The 18880-nt window shown below is 34.0% G+C and overlaps 4 protein-coding genes across 4 annotated transcripts; 2 read left to right on the top strand and 2 right to left on the bottom strand.

Annotated features, from left to right (window-relative positions):
- The first annotated feature begins 1063 nt into the window (after positions 1-1063).
- On the top strand, positions 1064-7917 carry LOC120275544 (protein unc-13 homolog). Its single transcript, XM_039282161.1, is given in 7 exon segments — positions 1064-1612; positions 2935-3465; positions 4142-4471; positions 5190-5648; positions 5959-6129; positions 6131-6146; positions 6947-7917. Coding segments are annotated over 7 exon segments (3027 nt in total).
- A 1217-nt stretch (positions 7918-9134) lies between these two features.
- LOC120275260 lies at positions 9135-11329 on the bottom strand. The gene is made up of 4 exons (XM_039281782.1): positions 11120-11329; positions 10949-11037; positions 9528-10494; positions 9135-9423 (listed from the first exon to the last, which is right to left on the bottom strand). The coding sequence occupies exons 1-4, from the start codon at positions 11201-11203 to the stop codon at positions 9331-9333; spliced, it is 1233 nt and encodes a 410-aa protein (XP_039137716.1). The 5' UTR covers positions 11204-11329; the 3' UTR covers positions 9135-9330.
- Positions 11330-12423: 1094 nt separating this feature from the next.
- Positions 12424-15129, bottom strand: LOC120275390 (actin-related protein 2/3 complex subunit 2B). Its single transcript, XM_039281943.1, has 10 exons — positions 15050-15129; positions 14350-14416; positions 14066-14273; positions 13827-13996; positions 13665-13742; positions 13439-13571; positions 13131-13222; positions 13008-13064; positions 12860-12929; positions 12424-12728 (listed from the first exon to the last, which is right to left on the bottom strand). Exons 1-10 carry the CDS (start codon positions 15127-15129, stop codon positions 12559-12561), a joined length of 1125 nt encoding a protein of 374 aa, XP_039137877.1. The 3' UTR covers positions 12424-12558.
- Positions 15130-15973: 844 nt separating this feature from the next.
- Positions 15974-18722, top strand: LOC120275256 (cyanate hydratase). The gene is made up of 4 exons (XM_039281778.1): positions 15974-16313; positions 16704-16775; positions 18038-18146; positions 18433-18722. The coding sequence occupies exons 1-4, from the start codon at positions 16024-16026 to the stop codon at positions 18469-18471; spliced, it is 510 nt and encodes a 169-aa protein (XP_039137712.1). The 5' UTR covers positions 15974-16023; the 3' UTR covers positions 18472-18722.
- The last annotated feature ends 158 nt before the right edge of the window (positions 18723-18880 follow it).

Here is an 18880-nt window from a genome sequence, read left to right as displayed (position 1 = left end):
AATGACAACCTTCTCCTCAGAGAGCCAAAGGTACACAAAGATGCTTAGAGGTGTTTAATGACTAAAACACCCTTACTATATATAATTAGTAGTAACCACCTTCCACGTTGCATGGGAAAGCCATGCAACGTCTTCTAAGAATGCGGACAACCCTTACCTCTAAGACACCTTCTCCTTAGGTCACACAGAGATATTTACAAATGTTTAATGACAAAAACACCCTCACTAGTTATTATATAAAATTAGTAATAACAATTTTTTTTCCCAAGACATTGGATGGCCTTTTTCATTTAACGTCCATCAGCACAATGGATGATGATCCTATAGACACGGTTTTGTGATAGTACTATAGATCCAAGATAATTCTGTGAACTTGGTTTCATGGTAACTATCACGGAATTAAGACGTTGCTCATTTTTAATTATAGGTGTATAAATTTTGTTATTTATTTATTATATAATATAAAAATATGTTGATAATTATATTAAAAAATTGTTATTTTTTATTTTAAAAATTATTAAATTGAGACAATTCAATAAATAAGGATGAGTCATATTCGATTTATTATAATTACCACAAAACCGTGTTTGTTGGATGATTTCGCTAACACCCTAGTGATGACGGCATCACACACACAAACACAAAGATCATGAGAGATGTATAATGACAAAAACACCCTAATTATATATATAATTAGTAGTACAAATTCCGCTTTTGCATGGCTTTCTAATGCAACGTCCATCGTCATGACACATAGGTCACATACAGAGAGATTATTACAGATGTATAATGACCAAAACACCCTTATTATATATATATATATACATAATTAGACCACCTTAATTTCCAATACACGTACACACATTGCATGGCATTTCCATGCAACAACGTACATCTATTCTTTTCCTATTCTTCACACACCCCTCTAAGAATGCGGACAACCCCACCTCTATCTCCCTTCTCTCTAACCTCTGATTCACCTCCTCATTAGGTCTTTGAGGAACAAAGAGAGAAAGAGAGAGAGAGAGAAAATTAAGGACTAAAAATTAAGGAAAGAGGAAGAATGGGGCGGCATGCGTCGGTGGGATCATCGATCTCCATGTCGGACGCCGACGCAGATTTCTCCGACGACAAAGAGCTAGAATGGCCCTTCGGCATCATCGACTCTCTTCGCCGCTCCGATCTTCGAGAGACCGCCTATGAACTCTTCTTCATGTCCTGCCGCTCCTCTCCCGGCTTCGGTGGCCGTTCTCCTCTTTCCTTCTACCCTTCCTCCACCTCTCAAGACGGCGGCGCCGCCACCGGAGATTTCTCCGGTTCTCTCTTGGGCCCTAAAGGAGGGACAGGGATGATGGTGGTCACAAGTAGGATTAAAAAGTCACTTGGTTTGAAGAGGAGTAGAGCCTCTATGATGAGACCAATGAGTATTGGCGGCGGTGTTGTTGGTGGCTCCGGCGGCGGCGGCGGCGGTGGTGGTGGTGGCTCTGGAGCGAACTCGCCTAAAGTTAAACGTCCGATGACGTCGGCTGAGATAATGCGGCAGCAAATGAAGGTCACTGAGCAGAGCGATCACCGGCTTCGCAAGACCCTTATGCGCACTCTTGTTGGTCAGGTGAGATTTGTTAATATATATATATATATATTAGAAAACATCTCTGGAGTTGAGCACAATAACAATTAGTACAATTATACTGTATATCATATAGTCCATAACCGTTAGATTAAAATTTAACGATATGAACGTTAGTGAGTAAATTTTTTAGTAAGTTACCAAATCATGCCTTCTTTTTTTTCATTTGGGTGTCAAAACTTTAATTTGAATCAAAACGGTTATTCAACTTTGATTTTGTTTTACCGGTAAGTCACCCACACAAATTAAGCCTTTTATATATTGATGTGAAGGTCGGAATTTCTCAATCATTATATGCTAGATAAGATGATATGATTTACATTGGTGATGTAGACATGTTGATTGAGAAATCTCGGACTCCACATCAATAAATATAAGCCAAAATTGTTTGAGTAACATGTCAGTGAAACAGAATTAAACTTGAGTAATCATTTTGATTCAAATTAAAGTTTGGACACTTAAATGAAGAAAAAATACGTAGTTTGGTGACCTACGGAAAAATTTACTCGAACGTTAGTAGTTTTGAAAAAACAGAGTTGATATCATTAGAAGTATGAAATTCTTTTAACTTATGCAATATACTTGGTTAATGTAGGTGAAAATAAATTTGAAACTAAACTCCATTTCATGTAGGGAAACTCTAAAGGAAATTATAATAAAAACTTTAATTTATATATGTATGTGTGTAAAAGATATATATATATATATATATATATATATATATATATATATATATATATTTAAGAGGTCTGCATGTTCATTGAGTATATTTGATGATTGTTGAATTATTGAAATAGACATTAATTATTGAAAACTAATTTTAAACTACACAAATTTTGATACTCCATGAGCTTTTTATACATGAAAAATAAATTGATTTCTAATAATATATCAGAAATGTACCCATTAATTTTGTGAAATAGTAAAAATTTACTTAATTTGGAATAATCATTTCTTTAATAGATATAGACAAAGCAGAAACCCTTAACCATTATTGTGAATATGGGTTAAACTCTCGACATGATGATTAATCATTCTTAATTATTATTAGAACTAAAAATAATCTCACATCGAATGTACTAACAAAGTGTTATGTGCATATATATATATATATATAGGATAAATAATGGTGAAGTCATTAGGCTTTAAGGCTTTTTGACAAGTAATCCATTCCAAGTTCATTAGTACACATAAACACAAGTCCACATCTTCTATACAATTATAAATTTCTAATAATTATAACATTACTCTTTTACTTCATAAGTAGATCATAATGTATAAGATTTTCAACATTATGCATACAGACAGGAAGAAGAGCAGAGACAATAATCCTCCCTCTAGAGCTTCTCCGTCAATTAAAGCCCTCAGAATTCAGTGATGCACAAGAGTATCATTCATGGCAACGTCGGCAACTAAAAATTCTCGAAGCCGGCCTCCTCCTCCACCCATCCATTCCGCTAGACCGGCTAAACTCCACGGCGGTCCGTCTCCGTGAAGTTTTCCGATCAAGTGAGCTCAAGCCTATTGACACTGGCAAAAATTCCGATCAAATGCGGCTTCTATGTAATGGTGTGCTCAATTTAGCTTGGCGTAGCGCGAACGGTGCACCGTCGGAAGTATGTCATTGGGTCGACGGATTCCCGATCAATGTACATCTATATCTTGCTCTTCTACAATCGATTTTCGATCTTCGGGATGAGACAATTGTTCTTGATGAAGTTGATGAGCTTGTTGAGCTAATGAAAAGAACTTGGTCTACTCTTGGACTTAATAGAATGATCCATAATGTGTGCTTCACTTGGGTGCTCTTTCAGCAGTATGTTCTTACTGGCCAGGTTTGTCATAAAATACACTCAAATTTACAAGAATTTACTTGATTAAGTGCTTATATATATATATTTTGAAAAATTTATTATTTTTAACTTTGTTTTTACTCTATTATGTTACATTGGACAGGCATTAGTGTGAAAGAAAAAAAAATGTTGTTAGTATGGTATTTTTATCATAAGAATTTTGGTTTTTTTGTTTTTTATATTGCTAGAAAGAACCAAAATCTATTTAAAAGAAAGAATGAGGTGTGAAATTTTAGTAACCATTAGATATAGACTGATGGGATATTGAATATTCAAAATTTTCTCTATTTTTTCCTACTAAATTATGTTTACTCAATGATTTACTAATAAGAGGTTAAATATAGCTATATTTTTCTTTGCTAAAAAAGAAAATGAACATTCATTTTATATGAACCATTATATATAAACATATATTATTTATGCAAATCATGACTATTTTTAGTTTATTTTGTAGATGGATAATCTCTTCATGCAATTATTTTTTTAAAATAAAAACCTTTTTTTCTTTCATACATTATCAACTACTTTACATGATATAATTTTTTTTTAAGAAATTTTTTTTTCAATAATTCAAATAAATCCCTTATATTAAATAACAACAATATTAATTAACTTTCATTGACGCACAAATAATTGATTTTAATGTGAAATTAAAAAGGTGGAGCCAGACCTAATGACAGCAACACTAGCAATGCTAACAGATGTTGCAAATGATGCAAAGAGAACTGAAAGAGAACCAGGCTATGCAAAGGTTTTATCAACCACATTAGCATCAATGCAAACTTGGGCTGAGAAAAGGCTACTTGACTACCATGACAACTTTGACAGGACCACCGTAGCTAATTTGGACAACATTCTTGCTCTTGCTCTCACCACCTCTAGGATCATCAACAATGAGGATGTTTCCGGCATCGCCAACAGTGTCTTCGAGCGGGATACCGCTGTCGATCGTTATATAAGGTCATCTATGCGCAATGCTTTCACAAGGGTACGTACGTATAAATTTATATATGTAATTAACTCTTGTTTAAAGCGGAAAATTTTATCGAGAAAAATATAAATGTTTATTATAAGTGAATTTTCAAATATTTTGTGTTCGCATAAGAATACTTTTAAAACATTGGTTTTTATATTTTTTTTATGGTTATTTTTCATTTTTATTTGTTAGATGAGATAGCTAGAGTTTTTGTTAATTTTTTTTTTACTTTTGTTTCTTCCTTCTAGATTTTATTTCCTTACTTTTCAAAAGAAAATATTTATAAACCCTTGAACAATTCTTAAATATACATTGTTATGAGGAAAAAAAAAAACTTTAATATTTGACTGCTTTAAATGCTATATATTTATAAGGTATTTTTTATTTTTATAACTATTCAAAAGCTTTTTAAAAAACAATTATAGTTGCTTATGTGCTTGTAGAAACCAATAAAAAATTTCATTAAAAATCAAATTAATTTTTACTTTTTTCCCCTCATCCATAATGAGAAAATGAAAAATAAAAGTGTAGAGTAAATATAACTTTCTATATAATCAACAGTCATTCACATGTTTAAGCATGTAATTTTTTTTTATATAAAATTATCAAACATAAAAAAGAGTATACCGTATTTTATTTTTCTTTTCTTCAAACAAATTGCAACTAAATCAAACTCTAAAGATCAAGTTATAAAAATTACTAAATTTTGTATTTTGTGATGAATGTGAAGATCCTAGAAAGTGGGAATGGAGTAGACAGCATGGTGGTGGAAGTGGATGAAGAGCCAAGTGAAATCATAGTGCAACTAGCCAAAGACACAGAGGAACTAGCTCTTGTGGAAAAAGACACTTTTAGCCCTGCCCTTAAAAGATGGCACCCTGTTCCAACTGCCTTGGCTGTGGGTACCCTTCACAACTGCTTTGGGGTCATACTAAAACAGTACTTGGCCAGAGTTACAAGCCTCACCAATGAATTGGTTAGAGTCCTACAGTCTGCTGCCAAGCTTGAGAAGGTCTTGGTTCAGATGGTTGTCGAAGACTCCGCCGATTGCGAAGACGGCGGTAAAGGTGTTGTTCGAGAAATGGTTCCTTATGAAGTCGACTCCGTTATAATGACTCTCTTGAAGAGTTGGATGGATGAGCGGATGAGGATCGGGAAAGAATTTCTCGCTCGAGCAAAAGAAACTGAGGTCGGTACATTATAATCAATAACATGAAAAACTCTTTAACACTTCTTTTGACATGTGCTAATTTATTTTAATTAATCATGTTACAAACAATCAAACATGTGCAAACTAAACATATTATATAAATCTAATTCAATCCAAAAGCTTATGTTAAAAATATATTTATATTGATGTTAATATAAATATATAAAATAATGATCTAACATCATAAAAAGATACATGACATGATATAGATAATATTTTGAATTATTATTTGTTTGAACATTTCATTTCTTTTTCCTCAATGTTAATGTGAATGGAAAAATGGTGTCAGAGTTGGATCCCAAAGTCAAAAACAGAGCCATTTGCACAGTCTGCAGTGGATTTGATGAGGTTGGCAAAGGTGACAGTTGATGAGTTTTATGAGATTCCAGTCAGTTCAAGGGAGGATTTAGTGATGGAACTTGCTGATGGGTTGGAGACTCTCTTCCAGGATTATACAGCTTTTCGTTGCTTCTTGTGGTAATGTTTTCTTGTTTATTAATTTATATATATGTTTGTTATATTATGTTGATCATGTATTAGATTGCTATTTGTCATGAGTAATCAAATTCATATTGTTTATTTTTAATTGTAGCATCAAAGTAGAGCTATATATTTTTGGGTATATGTTTACACTGAATTGGTTCTTTTTATTTGGTAGTTGAAATCACATATTTACTGCATGCCTATGTTCTTTCAATTCACAGTTAAAATCTTGCATGTTTTTACTGCAATTCATGATCTTAAACACATGCTGTTCTTCTCATTTTGAAGATGAAATCACATATTTACTGCATTGCATGATCTCTTAACCTCTCTATCTTCTTTCAATTCATAGTTAAAATCTTGTATGTTTTTACTGCATTTCATGAACTCATACACATGTTCTTTTCATTTGGAAGATCAAATCATATATTTACTGCATTACATGATCTCTTTATTTCTCTTACTTATTTCAATTTCTAGTTAAAATCTTGTATGTTTTTACTGCATTTCATGAACTCATACACATGCTCTTCTCATTTGGAAGTTGAAATCACATATCCATGATCTGTCTACTTTTTACCTTGTTTTAATTCACAGTTAAAATCTTGTGTGTTTTTACTGCAATTCATGATCTTATACACATGTTCTTCTCATTTAGAAATTGAAATAACAAATATACTGCATTGCATAATCTCATACAAAATTACTGCAATGGCAGTGCCAAAGTAAGAAATACATAAAGTCATGCATTTTTACCTCATTGCATGATCTAACATACATTTACTGCAATGCAGGATCAAAGCAAAGTTACATCCCTCCACTTCCTCCACTAACAAGATGCAGCCAAGGTTCAAAATTCACCAAACTCTGGAAGAAGGCAACTCCATGCAGCAGCTCAATAGCCAACAGACCTCTCAACATGGGCAATGGCCCCATTGACGGCCACCACCCACGTCCCTCCACCAGCCGCGGCACTCAACGTCTCTACATTCGCATAAACACTCTCCATTTCCTACTCTCCCATATCCATTCCCTCGAAAAATCCCTCTCTTTCTTCTCCGGTCGCGTCCGCCCTTCACCTTCTAACCGTCGCCTAATTCCAGCTCACCGTTTCAGTCTCTCTTGCTCGGCCATCCAATCCGCAATTCTTCATGTCTCCGAGGTTGCTGCCTACCGTCTAATCTTTCTTGATTCTAATCATTCCTTCTGCGACAGCCTCTATGTGCAAGACGTTGCAAACTCAAGAATTCGTCCAGCATTGCGCATACTCAAGCAGAACTTGACACTACTTGTATCTGTCCTCACCGATAGAGCGCAACCGGTTGCAGTCAAGGAAGTGATGAAGGCCTCCTTTGAAGCCTTCCTCATGGTGCTACTCGCCGGAGGTTCTGAAAGAGCTTTCTCAATATCAGACTATGAGATGATACTCGAGGACTTCAAGAATTTGAAGCGAGTGTTTTGTACCACCGGTGAAGGGCTTGTGGCTGAGGAAGTTGTTGAACAGGAATCTGAGGTTGTTGAAGGAATTGTCACACTCATGGGACAACCGTCGGAGAGGCTTGTCGAAGAGTTCAGCATTGCGGCTTGTGAGTCGAGTGGCATGGGAGGGCTCACGGGGAACGGGGTGAAGGTGCCAATGCCTCCGACGACAGGGAGGTGGAACCGCGCTGATCCTAACACTCTTTTAAGGGTCTTGTGCCACCGAGACGATGAAATTTCAAACAGTTTCTTGAAGAGGACCTTTCAGTTGGCAAGGAGACACTGATGAGTAGTGCTGTGCCATTGTTCATCATGTCCATGAATGTGTAACCAAGCTAACAAAGAAGAAATTGTGCGCTAAGAATCTTAGTATTTGTTCTTCGAGGATGGTTTTCTAAGTATATACTCATGTCCTCATTGATATTTTTGGAGTCCTTGTTTTCCAATTCTTAGATGTCAATCTCTTTGCTAAAATTCAGAAGCTCATGTTGTTTCTGATGTCTCTAATTGATTTTTAAGTGGAGGCTTCAATTTTATTAGTATTCAGATTCAATTCTTTATGGTTAAAGATCTCTACCGATCACTTTATTAACATCTACTTCAAATTTTATAAATGAGATTCACTTCAACTTCCTTTCCATATGCTCTAACAAATCAAGTACATTCCTCAGGTATATAATTTTCTATTGTTTCCATATGCTCTTTCCGGAAATTCGACAAAATCATACACAAACCGGCAATTGAGATTTAATTTTGTGATTACAAACTTCCATGCCAAGTACAATGCCACAACTCCCACACCAAAAAACATGCACCAACAAGTATCTAATTCTAATATTTCCATATGCTCTTTTTTTCTGAATTTCAACAAAATCAAACACAAATACATTATTCAGAATCATGGCACAATTCCAACAACAAATCAACAACAAATACATACATCAATTCATTTCTGTCCTGAACACAAATATACTATTAAGAATCAATTCAATACTTTGTGATTACAAACACTTTTTTTTCAAGTGAAATACACAACTCCAATACCAAATTAAACAACCAATACATACATAAACAAGTATCTAATCCTAATATTTCCATATGTTCTTCCCTGAATTTTGACAAAATCAAACACAAATACATTATTCAAAATCATTGCACAACTCCACAACAAATCAACATCAAATACATACATTCAATTCATTTCTGTCCTGAACTGTAACAAAATAAAACACAAATATACTATTAAGAATCAATTCAATACTTTGTGATTACAAACCCTTTTTTCCAAGTGAAATACACAACTCCAATACCAAATTAAACAACCAATACATACATAAACAAGTATCTAGTCCTAATATTTCCGTATGTTCTTCCCTGAATTTTGACAAAATCAAACACAAATACATTATTCAGAATCATTGCACAACTCCACAACAAATCAACATCCAATACATACATTCAATTCATTTCTGTCCTGAACTGTAACAAAATAAAACACAAATATACTATTAAGAATCAATTCAATACTTTGTGATTACAACCCCTTTTTTCCAAGTGAAATACACAACTCCAATACCAAATTAAACAACCAATACATACATAAACAAGTATCTAGTCCTAATATTTCCATATGTTCTTCCCCAAATTATGACAAAACCAAACACACACATACACACAAAACATGTTTACAAGCACACAATTAGCTCAAGGAAGTTTCAAGAGCACCTCTGTTGTTCAAAGCTTTGTCCAGCCTTTTCTCAAATGGAGTTGAATGCCAATTCACCCTCCTATCCTGTAAAAACAATAAACCAAATCATGTAAGTCAACACTTAATAAACTGAACTCACAACCTTAACTTAAAATACTAGAACTATATATATATATATATATACACACCTCTCTGTATTTGCTGGTAGTGTTAGGAATTCCTTTTGCAGCTGAACTAGATAGAGAAGAAATAGAATCATTCCAGTAACTGCCAACAGTACCCAATATAGGCATTTCATCGGGGCTTTTGCTTGGAGATCTTCGAGGAGATGAAGTCACTGATTGCTTAAGATCATCGACAGTTAGAGCGCCTAGAATAGGCTGATCTTCCCGGCTCAGCGATGAGTTAGACTGATGAGACTTGCTCATCTGAGGCCTTTCCGGTATTGGGCTTTCAGGCGAGCTCAACCAGGTGGAAAGGCTAGCATCCACAGACACTTCTTGTTTGGCAGACGAAATTGGACTTGGACTCATTAGGCTATTCTTTTGAGAAGGCTTTTCAACCTTCATTACAGGCTCTGGCTCAAAACTGATGTTCTCTTTCTGGAGCTTCGCCGGCGTCACACGAACCTTGACTTCCTTCCATTGCGAGATATTTTCAACAGGATTCAACACTGAATGTATATACTGGCTCCTGTCTCTCACATTTTTACTATCCAAAATCTTCAATTGCTTGTCCGGAGAAGTTTCATTGATTGACTTGGGACTACTAATTTCTTGTAATTCTTCTCTTTCTTTGTCCATAGGCAGTGAAAAGTACGAATCGTAGGATTCATCCTCATTCCCTCCAACAACACCAATATCTTCATCCTCCGCATCCAAATCACTGTCTTCAAACTCCTCATCTTCTGCACCTTCACATTCTTCTAGTTCTTCTTCATCATCACTATTTACACAATTTTGGTATCTATGATTAGCTGGAAAAGCACACAAAACTGGGCTGGACTTTTCCTCTCCCTTTTCTTCATTTTCGACATCCTCATCAGAAGAATACTTCGAGTCCTCAGGCACAGAGACATCCTCATAAGTTTTCACATTCAAATCGAACGTCACTTTCTTTCTATTGCTACTAAAGCTCCCTGGTTCCTGATTCTCTCTACCACATACAACTCACAAACAGAAACAACATCAAAATCACAACCCAATATTCTTTCAGACATAAAAAAACAAGCACACATTGCACACACAAAGCAAAATCCTCCAAAACACAGCAACGAATGAAACTAGTAAAACTCAACATCAAAATCACAACCCAATTTTCTCTCAAACACAAAAGCAAGCATATTTCACACAAAGCAAAGACCTTCAAGACCTCCAGCTTACAACCATGAATGAAAATACCAATTTTTCTCTCAGACATTAAAGCAAGCACATTGCGAGCACAAAAGCAAAGACCTTTAAAACCCCAACAACAAATGTAACACCAAAACTTAAAACTTTAAAAACATCCCAATTTTCTCCTAGAAATAAAAAAGCAAGAACATTGAACACACAAAGCAAAGAGCTCCAAAACCACAAAAACATCAAAACAATGGTAATAACTCAAGTACCTGAGATTCAAAGGTGAGCCAAGAGCAACCTCCGGAGCTAATTTCTTCGGCGAAAGGCTCGGTTTGAGTGGCTGATAACTCTCATGAATCTAAAAACACATAGTTCAACCAAAATCAACAAAAAGTACAATAAGTAAACAAGAATCAAAGAATGGAAACCAATGAGCTTACTCGATGTGCCGGGCTCGCCGGAACCACCGGACGACGGCGTTTCCGGTCCTTAGGACCTCCAAAGCAAGCAAGGAAGCAGCCCATGGTTGAGTTGAGCCCTTCTCCCTTCTTCTTCTCTCCCTCTCAAGCTCTCTCTGATGGAATGAAGAGAAGGAGAGAGAGAGAGGTTTGGAGCTTGCTGTGCTGGTTAACGGGCAACAAAAGAGGCTTCTTTAGAGTGATCCTGAGAATATGACCGTTGGAGGTTTGAGGTGCTTTGTTTTGAATGTTTAAGGTGGGGCCCACTATACCTAGCTGTTAGGTTGGCACTTGGCACAGCATAATTATTAGGGTTAGGGTTAGGGTTAAGGTTAGGGTTTTATTAAATGTTAATAAAATAAATTTAGGGTTAATGTGTACTTCTTTAATGCAGTGAATGTTTTTGGTCCAGTGATATTTGTTCTTTTATGGGGATTTTTATTACTTAAAGTTTAAAATGCACTGGATTATTAATTTTTTGGTGCTCATGTCTCTAATAACAAGTGACTTATTTACTTTGAAAAAAAAATAATATTCTTATAATTTTTTTAAATATATATATATATATATACTAGTCACTATTACAATGACTCTGTAAGATATTTGACTCATATACAGAAGTCAAGAATTTAACTTCTTTTCAATGTATAGTTAAAATGTAAATAAAAATTATAAGATGATATATATATATATCCACACGTCCTCAAACCTCAAATTTTAAATCTATGTAAATTGATTATAAGATTTTAAATTGTAATCCAACTGTTATTATTCAACTAAACAGATATTACTGTGCTTATGAATCGAAGTACAGCAAAAAATGTGATGTACAATTTTTTTATCTGAACCGTAAATTGTGATCGTAAATTGAAAACTAAAAACCAACCTCAGCACAACAGAAAAACAATATTCAAGCACTGTTGATGATATTGTTCATACACCCATCTGTTTATTTTGGACAATAGAATTTATTTATATTGAATGTTTAAGTGATGGCGACTAATAATATTGTGAAATGTGTTTGTCATTTTCATTGTCACATGAATTTAAGGGGCTAAAATGATTTTTTTGTTTTTAATGGAAAAGTCAAAATGGATGTATTTTTATTAGTTTTGGGAGTTTTTTCTTTAATAAAAAAATAAAAAAATTGAAGACATATATAAATAAATAATGTATTAACCATTTTTCATTTTTAACATCTACTCTAAAAATCATTCAATATTGTTCATGTACAATCAATCCCATTATATAATTTTGTATTCTCATACCATACCAAAAAAAATAAATAAATAAATTCAATTTGTGGTGTTTATTTATCTGCTAAGGTTGATAAGAAGTGGTGAGTTTATTTTTATATATATGTATATATGTACGTATGTATGTATGTATATATATTTAATGAATACAAAGTGAAAATATTATCAATCCAATTTGGTGTACTTTCTAAATGAATTGAACTTGAGAATCTTGAACCATCTCTGGCGAAATCGATACAATCTTTTTACTTTTATCCTCCATCTGATAGTCTGAATTTTTTTCCTGAAGATCTGTGATTTGGAGAGTCGAAAAACTTTCTTAACACACGAACAACCTACATTCATGCAAAAGATGAACACGATTAGAACATTAGCGTCTGAACAATAAATAAATGATTTTATCTGTTAGATGCAAACTAAACATATTATCTGGACTCAACATTATTATATATATATATATACAAACCTTTTCGAGAAGCAATTCCAAGTGTCTTATGATCTTCTTCACCTCCTCCAATCCTCGCCTTTTGCAACACCTGCCGGATTAGCTGATCAAATAAATTTTAATCTAAATATATAAGTCCGGGTCTCGCTTTGTATCGGCTTTACATTACCTCGGCCATGCTCTCTAGACGCTGCCTCATCTTTCTTTGGATGAATGCTCGAGTACACTGTCGATGAATGTCTCAGTTTAATGAAATTTTATCGACGTAAATTTATCAGTAAATGAATCAAACCTTAACATAGTGCTTCACATATGCATAGAAGTTCAGTAAAATCCACATTGTCTTGTCCACTTTGGCACCTTTAACATGTTGTGGAAATATATCTGCAGATTTTTCAGCAAATTAATTGAACTTGTAAATTATACAGTTCATTCTTTGTTGTCACTCATCATTTGATCTGTTAATATCTTTTAACTAAATAATATGTAGTTTTTAATTTGATGACAATCGAAACATTTTGTTACTAAATATGATGCAGTTTTCAGCTAAAGTTTTGATCAATAGCAGATAATTTGTTACTGAATAAAAGCTCTGAATACCGAAAGATACAAAGCCGCCATTAGTCGTTAAATGATGAAATAACTCTCCTCTGAGTTCTTGAGGCGGAATCGGCGACCAAGTACAGCGCGGCACCTTTGCACAGGCTGATGAATAACCGACATCCATGAGTTCCTATGATTCAATTAATCAATGGATTAAAATGAAATGTTAAGTGCAAGAGGTCAATTTTGATTATGATGCCCAAAAAAGAAAAAAAAAACCTGCCTGAAAGAATGAAGTTGCTATAACCACATCGGAATTATCCTTAAATCTCATCGGAAATATTGCAGTAATCTTCTCTGTCTGTAGATTCAGAAAAGAAATTTCATGACAACAATATTTTTAATCAGAAGAAAAATGGTCAAATAGTGTTTATGAACAACATACCATTCTGACGACGAAGAATGGTTCTTTTGGATGATAAACAAGTTTAATAGGCTTGCAAATGGCATTAGTTTTATCCTGAGAACCAAGATTCCATAACATATCTTTCAATTGCAAACAAAGTATGGCTGCTTGTATCGAAGAAATTTCAGTTATCGCCTTCATTTGATCATCTGAAACAATTATAAAAAAAAAGTTCTAGCTTGAATTTATATCTGAACATTAAACTGAAATTTCTATACCTTTGTTATTTGGAAACTTTGTGACATCAACCTTCATTGTCAGCAAAAATCCTTCTTTTGGTGGTATAATTAGTTCGACAACATCAGAGTACATGTTCTTGATATCATGCAAGATATAATTTGGAAGACCATTCGAGAGGAGGAATTCTGGAGATAGCGGTGGTGTCGACACTGACAAGTATATGTTATGTGGTTCTAATGCTAAAGCCTGCAGAAAATTTATCGTAAACTTTTCGCGTGCTTTTTAGTTTACATCTTGAAATTTTTGTGTAGGATTCAATTACCTGAATATGATATTTAACCGATCCAAATTCATATAAGCAGTGATCAACATCTGTTGGCCTTTCAACACTGCCATGAAAAGAGGATAAGAAAATGTGTTTTCTTTTCTGCCGAAATCCTATGTCTTCAGCTAAATTTAATACGAAACAAATCATTCTTTCAATCAGATTGATTGATTTTGTTATTTTATGAGTAGTTATCAACATTTGTTCTCATATTTTAGCGATATAATATATATATATATATATATATGCGGATATATGAAAAGGATCATTTTTTTCTGCAGAAAGTATCATACTAATCGAACTACCGATTTTATCAGTTTCTTTCATTGTTTTATATATAAAAATAAATGATTACAAATGAAGAGGTTGAACAACAACAATGTGTTTGTTTCTCATCTGTTGACTGTTATCAATATAACTGAGATTTTTCTTTCTGCAGAAATAATACAAAAAAAATTATATTACCGATGAGATCGAGTACTACTGTTTTATTAGCAATGATCAAAATCTAGTGATCTTTGAACAATGCCATGAACAAAGGATTAAAACCAGTGAAAAACAATAAAAATGTAAACTGATTTGATTTATGCAGAAATATTATTCCAGCACAACATAACACGAAAATGAATCGAATTAGTCATCACATTAAGAACTTTTACTGTTGTATTGCATATGCAGTAAAAATGTAAAGCATTACCTGATCAATCTGCTCAAGATCTCAACTAATGCCGGCGAAGCTCTGTTGAAGCATGCCATAAGTTCTTCCTCTTTCGGCATTCCATTCGGGATTTCGGAGATCGAATTAAATAGGAATAGAGTAGGATGTCATTGTTGCTTAGGATGAAGGTCTTGCATGATGTTTACTGAATATGATAAGAGGAAGGTAGAGGATTAATCATATAAGAAAATCAAATGATTCAAGCAACTCATAAGAATAATCATTAATGCTTTGTTTCAAAATCACTCAACTATGACTCCTTTGTTTTTTTTTGTCAGTGAATATTATTATTTATAAATTCTATTTATATATATACACTCTTCAATTTGATAGAAAAATTAAGAAAAAAAAAACTAAAACCAAAATAATATTAAAAATAGATGGTTCACTTACACAAAAATAAAAATAATAATAATAATATATATATATATATATATTCAATGTAATGGTTTATAGCCCAGTGCCATTGGTCCCACTCCTAAAAGTATTAATGTGAGAAATTCAAATTTTGCTAAACAATAGCCGAATATTATTCATAGCATTGTTTGTCTATGCATAATTACTATTGAGATTACTATTATTAATATAGATGATTTACAACCATTGGATTTGAATTCAATGATTGAGAGTCGATATTTTTGAAATAATTATCTATAGATATTTATAGAAGACTGGCCTTCTATATATATATATAGAGGAATAGTGCATAAATAAATTTAATTTTAAATTTTTAAAAAACAATAATGACTAAAATAAAACATGATAATTCTTACATTTTCAGTAAAAATATTTATTTTTCCCTCCATTTTTTTAATTTCTCCATTAAAATAAAGATTATAAAAAGTTATAAATTTAAAAAAAAAATCAGATAAATATCAAAACAGAGACACTCAGAGAACTCAGAGAACTCGGAGAGAGAGAGAGAGAGAGAGAGAGAGAGAGAGCGAGCAACGATGGAGGGATTGGGTGGGGATGGAGCTCAGAAGGCGGCGGTGATCTCGCGGCTAATGGCGGCGAAGAGGCTATCGGGGAAGACGCACAGCCAGATCGCAGCGGAGACGGGCCTCACGAACGTCTACGTTGCTCAGCTCCTACGCCGCCAGGCGCAGCTCAAGCCTGGGCCGACCACCGCCGCCCTCCGTGCCGCCCTTCCAGCGCTTGACGACGACCTTGTCGCTGAGATGATGGCCCCTCCCTTTCGTTCCTTCCGCCCTGATCTCATCCAGGAACCTGCCGTATATAGGTCAAACAACACTCTTGCCTCTCGCTCGCTGTTCGGATTTCAATCTTTTTTCCTTCTAATTCTGGAAATTTATTGGTTATCCTGAAGTTTTCTGATCGAAAGTTTGAAACTTGATGCTTAGAAATCGGTGTTCACCATGAATTCTATAAAGGAAAGGATGATTTCAATGAAATTTTCACCATTTCATGATTAATTTTGTGCTTAGGGTTCTATCTCTCTTTACTGATTTAGGGCACGAGGCTGTGACCATAACTTCAAATTTTCAATAATTTCATGCAAATCGAAATTAGAAGTATAAAAAAAAAAAGAAGAAGACATTTTTGTTGATGTGATTAAGATGGATTTGGAAGAGGTGTATGCAATTAAACCCTAAATTAAATGTTTTTTCAGATTGAATGAGGCTGTCATGCATTTTGGAGAGAGCATCAAAGAGATTATCAACGAGGATTTTGGTGATGGCATGTGAGTTGAATTCTTTTACTCTTGTATGTATTTGTTTGCTAATTATATCATGCAATGCAGTGTGTTCAATTTACATTTTATTTCTTGTCGACAGAGGTTCATGCGTGTGCTCGCTTTAAATCTTAACACACATACACACCATTAGAATTTTGTTTGCACAAGGTGGTTTCCAAAGGTCCATGAAAGTTCGATCCAACAACGTAGTCCTTGTTTTAAAAGAAGTTGTTATTTCCATATATAAATTTTGTCTGTTTGGGTATGTATTAGGGTCTTAAACAAATTGTGGTTGTGATTATGAATAGTGGAACACTGTTCGTAACACACACAACATTAGAATTTTGATTGCACAAGGAGGTTTCCAAAGATCCATGAAGTTCGATTTAACAAAGTAGCCCTTATTTTAAAGTTGTTGTTATTTCCATATATAAATTTTGTCCGTCTAGGGTATGTATTAGGGTCTTAAACAAATTGCGGTTGCGATTACGAATAGTATTCCTATTCGTAACACACACAACATTAGAATTTTGATTGCACAAGGAGGTTTCCAAAGATCCATGAAGTTCGATTTTACAAAGTAGCCCTTATTTTAAAAGTTGTTGTTATTTCCATATATAAATTTTGTATGTCTAGGGTATGTATTAGGGTCTTAAACAAATTGTGGTTGCGATTACATATAGTGTTCCTATACGTAACACACACACCATTAGAATTTTGATTGCACAAGGTGGTTTCCAAAGTTCTATGAAGTTCAATCCAACAAAGTAGTCCTTATTTTAAAAAGTTGTTTATTTCCATTTATAAATTTTGTCTGTTTGGGGTATGCATTAGGGTCTTAAACAAATTGCGGTTGTGATTATGAATAGTGTTCCTATTTGTGACACACACACCATTAGAAATTTGATTGCACAAGGTGGTTTCCAAAGTTCTATGAAGTTCAATCCAACAAAGTAGTACTTATTTTAAAAGATGTAGTTATTTCCTTATCTAAAACTTCGTCTATCTGGGGTTTGTGTCATGTATTAGGGTCTTAGACTTATTGCTGCTGTGATTACGAATATTGTTCCTAGTTTCTTGATGTTCATATTTGTGTTTTGAATTGCAATTATGATCCAGGATTTTTTTTTTTTTTTCTGAAAAAGTGAATCAGTTTCCATCAACAAGATCACCAGATCGAGGAATCATCCTTAACATTTATTTCCATTATTAAGTATCACAAGATAGTGAATCTGGTTTAACTGTTTGCTAATTCTTTTCAATCACAGAATGTCAGCTATAGATTTTTACTGCTCTGTCGACAAGATTCAAGGTGTTGACGGCAAGGACCGTGTAGTTGTTACATTTGATGGGAAGTACTTGCCCCATAGTGAGCAGGTCAGTAATTTCAATACATTCAATGCCTTCTATGCATGTTAGATTTTAGAAGCAAGTTCTCGACATGAGACGCATTTACGTGAGTCCATATTTGACGAAGTGACCAAAATGAATATCTTATACGAGATATATGTCAAATTATTTAATTTATTCTTTATTTAGAGCTAAATCAATCCATAGCTTTTCTCTAGTTTACTTTGATATTCACGAAGTTTCGAATGTTCAACTTGTTTGTAATATTGGTGTCGTTTAGGTTTCTTAATGCCTTCTTTCCTCTTCATTGCAGAAAACTGACCATATGGTTTCAAGGTTGAATCGGCAATAGGATTTTCTCCGACTGCTGGACATCGAAAAACTTGTACTCGGCGATGATGCGTCACGATGGGAAGATTGTATCAATAAGAATTATTATTATTATCAATTGTATCAAGATATATATATGAAAAAACCGATCACATTGTTAAGGCTTGTTGTGCTGCTTTTGCTCTTCTTTGCAATAAGTTAAGCTCAATGTTGAACTGATTTGTGTGTGTTCTATACCTTTTTGGATTTATGGCAGCTTGAGATTTAATTGTAGTTTTTTTTTTAATATATAATTCAATTGGAGATGTTGTATTATTTTTAAGCCAAAAGAGGCGAGAAATCAACCTAACTAATCCTAGGGCAAAGGGTTGAAAAAACGGATTCTTTAATCCTACATAGGGTTATAAATGTAGTTTAATTTGTAAAAATGA

Source organism: Dioscorea cayenensis, chromosome 14 (genome assembly GCF_009730915.1).
Source record: "Dioscorea cayenensis subsp. rotundata cultivar TDr96_F1 chromosome 14, TDr96_F1_v2_PseudoChromosome.rev07_lg8_w22 25.fasta, whole genome shotgun sequence".
NCBI lineage: Eukaryota > Viridiplantae > Streptophyta > Magnoliopsida > Dioscoreales > Dioscoreaceae > Dioscorea > Dioscorea cayenensis.
Note: the sequence above shows the minus strand (reverse complement) of the source record. Positions and strands in the feature narration are given on the sequence as shown.

Bases quoted from the DNA above. Each gene is read 5' to 3' on its own strand.
- LOC120275256 (XM_039281778.1), top strand. From the start codon at position 16,024: ATGGAGGGATTGGGTGGGGATGGAGCTCAGAAGGCGGCGGTGATCTCG. The intron at 16,776-18,037 runs GTGAGTTGAATT...TTTCAATCACAG, and splicing joins GAGGATTTTGGTGATGGCAT to AATGTCAGCTATAGATTTTT. The intron at 18,147-18,432 runs GTCAGTAATTTC...TCTTCATTGCAG, and splicing joins ACTTGCCCCATAGTGAGCAG to AAAACTGACCATATGGTTTC.
- LOC120275260 (XM_039281782.1), bottom strand. From the start codon at position 11,203: ATGGGCTGCTTCCTTGCTTGCTTTGGAGGTCCTAAGGACCGGAAACGC. The intron at 11,038-11,119 runs GTAAGCTCATTG...ATGTGTTTTTAG, and splicing joins CGGCGAGCCCGGCACATCGA to ATTCATGAGAGTTATCAGCC. The intron at 10,495-10,948 runs GTACTTGAGTTA...TGTATGTGGTAG, and splicing joins GGCTCACCTTTGAATCTCAG to AGAGAATCAGGAACCAGGGA.
- LOC120275390 (XM_039281943.1), bottom strand. From the start codon at position 15,129: ATGCCGAAAGAGGAAGAACTTATGGCATGCTTCAACAGAGCTTCGCCG. The intron at 13,223-13,438 runs GTATTCAGAGCT...AAAAATCTGCAG, and splicing joins TGGCGGCTTTGTATCTTTCG to ATATATTTCCACAACATGTT. The intron at 12,729-12,859 runs GTTTGTATATAT...GCATGAATGTAG, and splicing joins TGGAATTGCTTCTCGAAAAG to GTTGTTCGTGTGTTAAGAAA.